At 41.4% G+C, this 6132-nt stretch overlaps 1 protein-coding gene across 1 annotated transcript; it reads right to left on the bottom strand.

Annotated features, from left to right (window-relative positions):
• Window positions 1–4298: 4298 nt before the first annotated feature.
• On the bottom strand, window positions 4299–5495 carry foxg1d (forkhead box G1d; the record flags this gene model as incomplete). The annotated part of the gene is made up of 2 exons (XM_083897504.1): window positions 4299–5191; window positions 5414–5495. The coding sequence occupies 2 exons, from the start codon at window positions 5493–5495 to the stop codon at window positions 4299–4301; spliced, it is 975 nt and encodes a 324-aa protein (XP_083753630.1).
• Window positions 5496–6132: the final 637 nt, after the last annotated feature.

Here is a 6132-nt window from a genome sequence, read left to right as displayed (position 1 = left end):
AAGGCTGACTGACCCCTGCTCCTCTTCCTCCTCTTCCTCTTCTTCCTCTTCATCCTCTTCATCCTCCTCCTCCTCCTCCTCCTCCTCCTCCTCCTCTTCTTCCTCTTTCTCTTCCTCCTCCTCTTCCTCCTGGTCTCCTGCTGCGTCTCCTCACAGTTTCCTCATCTTCTTCTCACGCCGTCTTTAACACGATTAAATCACACATCATCAAATCTGTCACTGATTTAACTGTGAGTGTGTCTCTCTGTGTGTGTGTGTGTGTGTGTGAGTCTCTGTGTGTGTGTGAGTGTGTGCGTGTGTATGTGTGTGAGTGTGTGCGTGTGTCTGTGTATGTGTGTGTGCGTGTGTCTCTGTGTGTCTGTGTTTGTGTCTCTCTGTGTGTGTGTGTCTGTCTCTGTGTGTGTGTGAGTGTGTGTGCGTGTGTCTGTGTGTGTGTGTGTCTGTGTTTGTGTGTGTGTGTGTGTGTTCCTTGTGTAAACAAATGTCTATTGTCTGACCTCAGTGACACAAAGTGACCACAGGAGGCAGCAGAGGACAAGCAGCTCCTGTGTCCTCTGTGACCTTTGACCTCAGAGAGGAAGTGTCAGAAACCAGGATTAACAAAACCTTTGACCTTTAATCACATCACTGTTAAACTCAGTTTATAATCCTGAAGATGAAGACGATGAAGAGAGTGAGTGAACCTCAGCTCTGGGTTTCTGCCCGCCATCTTCACCGGGGGGCGGGGTTAGGGTGAGAGAGGGGGCGGGGTTAGGGTGAGAGAGGGGGCGGGGTTAGGCTGATGCAAATTTTTTAGATTAAATTTTGTTACTTTAAAAACGTTTTCATCGTCTTTGATCATATTTAGATGTAAATAACATTTGAAGTGTGTGTGTGTGTGTGTGTGTGTGTGTGTGTGTGTGTGTCCTAGTGACTCCGCCTCTATGAATGATGAACGGATGAATGAGTTCAGAACATGTTATGATGTATTCATGGTTTGGCAGTGTTGTTAAGCTCCGCCTCTGTGGATGTTCACCTGTATTTCAGTGTGAGAATCATTAAAGCCACGCCCCCACCGTGATGTCATGACCCCGCCCCCACATAGGAGGAGGAGTTAGAAGTGTGTGATCGACCACGTCATAAAAACATGAACTGTCCCTTTAATCCAAAATGACATCATTAAAGCCCCGCCCCCTGAACAAGCCCCGCCCACTCTGGGGTCACAGCGACCACAACAAGTGAGAGAGGTTTGACCTAAATAAAGAGGGGGAGGGGCGAGGAGAGAGGGGGCGGGGCTCTTAAAGCTGCAGAGACATACTGTGTGTGTGTGTGTGTGTGTGCGTGCGTGTGTGCGTGTGTGTGTGTGGTATTTAATGTTCTTCATTCAACCTCAAAATATTGACATTATTATATTATTAAATATAAAATAACAGCATCTCATTTGAATGAGAATATTTATAATGAATATATGAATATTTCACTTTTTATAAAACTAACTTATTTCATTTATTTCCGTTTTTCTCTGTGTCCATGTTTAGTGAAGTGGTCTCATGTGGTCTCATGTGGTCTCCTGTGGTCTCATGTGGTCTCATGTGGTCTCATGTGGTCTCCTGTGGTCTCATGTGGTCTCATGTGGTCTCATGTGGTCTCCTGTGGTCTCATGTGGTCTCATGTGGTCTCCTGTGGTCTCATGTGGTCTCATGTGGTCTCCTGTGGTCTCATGTGGTCTCATGTGGTCTCCTGTGGTCTCATGTGGTCTCCTGTGGTCTCATGTGGTCTCATGTGGTCTCATGTGGTCTCATGTGGTCTCCTGTGGTCTCATGTGGTCTCATGTGGTCTCATGTGGTCTCCTGTAGTCTCATGTGGTCTCATGTGGTCTCATGTGGTCTCATGTGGTCTCATGTAGTCTCATGTGGTCTCATGTGGTCTCATGTGGTCTCATGTGGTCTCATGTGGTCTCCTGTAGTCTCATGTGGTCTCATGTGGTCTCATGTGGTCTCATGTGGTCTCATGTGGTCTCCTGTAGTCTCATGTGGTCTCATGTGGTCTCATGTGGTCTCATGTGGTCTCATGTGGTCTCATGTGGTCTCATGTCTCTAACCATCTCTCTCTGTGTCCTTCTCTCTGAACCAGTTCCTCAGAAATAAGTTTCTGCCTCATTAGGACCAGGTTTTGGTTTCCATGAGGACGACTGGTCCTGACAAGGTCAGTGTTTGTGATGGAAAACACACTGATACATAGTAATAATAATAATAACAATAAGAATGATCATAATAATAATAATAATAATAATAAAAATAAGAATAACAATAGTTATAGTCATAATAATAATAATAATAATAATAACAACAATGATAATGATAATAATAATAATAATAACAATAACAATAATAATTACAATAGGAATAATAATAACATTAATAATAAGAATAAGAATAACAATAGTAATAATAATAACAATAAGAATAGTAATAGTAATAGTAATAATAATAATAACAATAACAATAAGAATAGTAATAATAATAATAACAATTATAATCATAACAACAATAATAATAAGAATAAAGAAAACAGAGTTTTATAAAATCGTTTTCCTGATGAAACTTTGTCTCTGAAGTTTAAAAAAACACAAATGATGAATTTAAACTTTTTTAAATGAATTTAAAATAATCTACAAATAAATTATCATAAACGTTTATGTAATAAAACACAAAAACGACAACTTGATTTCACACTATAATAAATGAAAGATGATCTAATATATTCATCATATTAATATTTAAATTAATAATATTGTATAATATATAAATGACACAAACACATTCAGGGTTTTTTCTTCATATTTTTAATCAACTTTAGTTTTTTCTCAGAAAAACAAACAAACAAAACAATCGACGCTAAAATAAAAAAGTGTAAAACAATAAAAAATAAAGAAAAACGTGTGTGTGTGTGTGTGTGTGAGGTTTTTCATTTTTAAAAAAGCAGCAGATTTTTGTGACTCATCAGTTTGAAATATATAAATATAAAAATATATTTAAAAAAACAGAAAACAAAAATGTTACATTTGAGTGATTTAAAATTGAGTTTATGTGAACTTTGTTCTCATGACGTAAAATAATGTTAACAATAATAATAACAATAATAATAATAATAATTGTGTTGTTTTGTCTTAAATGTTCTCATGTTTTTATTTTAGTCATTTTCTCCTTTTTATTTATTCATTTAAAGTTTTTTCCAAAGGTCACGTGATGCGATGACACTTTGATGATTTTCAAACACAAATAGGAAAAAAAAAACTTGTTTTCGTTTTTTAAATAATTTAAATTTTATTCTCAAGTTTTTAAAACAGCAAAATAAAAATAACTCGGTCCAGACATTTGATGTCACGTGATTTAACGCCGATCTTTAGGGTTATTTTTATTATTATTATTTATTAAAAAATAAAATCATTTATTATTTAAGAAGAATTTAATTTTCAGGTGAAAATAAATCATTTAGATTTTAATTAAAATCACAGAATTTCTGTCAAAAATAAAACAATAAAAATAAAATCACTTTTAAAGTTTGTCGTCGTTTTTATTAACGCTTTTCGTTTTAATCTTTTTTATTGTGTGTGTGTGCGCGCGCGTCTGTGTGTGTGTGTGTGTGTGTGTGAGAGAGAGAAGCCGCCACGAAAATACATAAATAAAAATAAATAAATGCTCAAGTAAAGTTGATCATTTCCGGCCTCCGTACAGTCAGACTTTTATTAACCTGCAAAATTCACTGAATTTAGTTTTGTTTAGATTTTGTTTTTTGTCTGAGTCGTTTTTTAGGCCCACACACACACACACACACACACACACACACACACACACACACACACACACACACACACACACACACACACATCCATATTTGTTGTTTCGTATTTATTTCAAATTGTTTCTAAATAAACAGTAAATCTGTTTATTTGAATGACGTCACGTTTGTTTGTCACATTATTAAGAACAAGTTTAATGATGTGTGTGTGTGTGTGTGTGTGTGTGTGTAACCCTGATCGTTTCTTCTTTCATTATTTGAACAGAGAAAATAAACAGTGAGATTGTTGTTGTTTAAATTCATAAATAATAATAATAATAACAATAATAACAATAATAATAATAATAATAATAAAATAAGCCTCAGAATTTAAATAGATTATAAATAAATCAAAATAATTTCCAAGTTTCCCTTTAAAATAATCCGGTTCCGCTTCCTCTGCTTCAGTTTTTGATATTTATTTTTGCTCTTCAGTCTGGAGCGGTTCCGGTTCTGGTTCAGGTTCCGGTTCCACGGGCTCAGTTGAGGAAAGAGTTCGGTACCGGGACTCTCTTGTGATGAGACAACATCCCGGGAAACCCGCTCAGTCCGCTGGAGAAACTGTTTCTGAGAGAGTCCGAGAGCAGCGCGTGAGCGGAACCACCGGAACCACCGGAACCACCGAACCCCGGTGCAGCCTGCGGCAGATGAGGAGCAGCTGAAGGAGGTGCCGGTCCTCCTCCTTCTGCTGCTCCTCCTGCTCCCGGTGGACCCGTAGAACCGTGTCCCGGTGTCCCCGATGAGACAAAATAACCGGAACCGAGTCCGACCGGAGCCGAACTCATCCCGTAGCTGTTGCCCAGACTCAGCGGGATGGAGCGGCTCAGCTCCCCGTTACTCAGCGGCTCCACGGCGGGCAGCAGCGGCCCGTAGCCCGGCGGCTGAGCCAGAAACCCGGCGCCGGTTCCGTTGTAGTGGGTCGGGTGGTGATGATGATGATGGTGGAGGGAGAGGAAGGGTGAGATGTGCCAGAACAGCGGGTTGTTCCCGCGCTCGTTCATCCCCGTTAACCCGAGCGGAGCGAAGCGCAGCCCGCGTTTCAGCGCCAGTTTCCCGCGGGAGGTGGCGGAGCGGCGGCGCAGTTTCCCGGTGGTTCCGCCGATGAAGACGTCGTCGCTGCTCGGGTCCAACATCCAGTAGTTGCCTTTTCCCGGGTCGTCGTAGTGACGCGGGACTTTAACGAAGCACTTATTGAGGCTGAGGTTGTGTCGGATGGAGTTCTGCCATCCCGGTTTCTGCTCCCGGTAAAACGGGAAGTTTGTCATAATGAACTCGTAGATTCCGTTTAACGTCAGACGTTTTTCTGGACTTTGTCTGATCGCCATCATGATCAGCGCGTTGTAGCTGAACGGAGGTTTCTCGTGTTTGGCGCCTTTATTGTTGTTGTTGTTGTTATTATTGTTCACAACACAGGGATGAGGAGTCTCTCCTTCACCTCCTCCGTCCTCCTCCTCCTCCTCCTCCTGCTGCTCCGGTTTCTCCGGCTCCAGAGCCGCAGAGTCCACCGATTTGTCAGAGTCAGGTCCCGGTGACGGAGAAAAGGTCCCGGTGATCCCGGTGTTTCCGGTGATCCCGGTGTTTCCGGCCTCCTCGCGCTCGCTCCTCGGGAGCAGGAGGCTTTTGATGGAGAAGCACGAGGACCGAGGGACGGTCCGCGGGTCTTTGATCTCCTCCATCATCACTGACGGAAAACAAACAGAAGAACAACAAGGAAAAAAGAAGAAGAGGAGGAGGAGGAGGAGGAGGAGGAGGAGGAGGTCCAGAGAGAGAGAGAGAGAGGAGTTAAGAGAGAGAGAGAGAAATTAGTAATTAAGGAGGAGGAGCTTATTCTTCTTCTTTATCATAAAATCCTTGTTTTTCTTTAATCTGAGATTTAAATCTCTCTCTCTCTCTCTCTCTCTCTCTCTCTCTCTCTCTCTCTCTCTGTCTCTGTCTCTGTCTCTCTCTCTCTCTCGGTATTTGCGCGCGCGCGTCGTCGGTGCGTAAACGCGCGCGCTCACAGACTCTTTTGTTTTTGTTTCTCTGACAATAAACACTTTGAAGTCATGTCGGCAAACACCGCGTGCGCGTGCGTCTGTGTGTGTGTGTGTGTGTGGGGGGGGGGGGGGTCAGAAGCGCCATTGTCCAGTCACACACACACACACACACACACACTGGAACGACAGCTCCTCCTGTTGGTGTCACTCAGTACTGCAGCACAGGTTACAGCTGTGATCATTAATTATGATTATTATTATAATCATTATAATTATAACCCTAACCCCATTATTACAATAATAATTATGTAAATTATTATTATAATATTATCATAAT

This window comes from Microchirus variegatus (assembly GCF_963457635.1).
Source record: "Microchirus variegatus genome assembly, chromosome: 11".
Taxonomy (NCBI): domain Eukaryota; kingdom Metazoa; phylum Chordata; class Actinopteri; order Pleuronectiformes; family Soleidae; genus Microchirus; species Microchirus variegatus.
The sequence above is the reverse complement of the archived record's forward strand: the minus strand, read 5'-3'. Positions and strand labels throughout refer to the sequence as shown.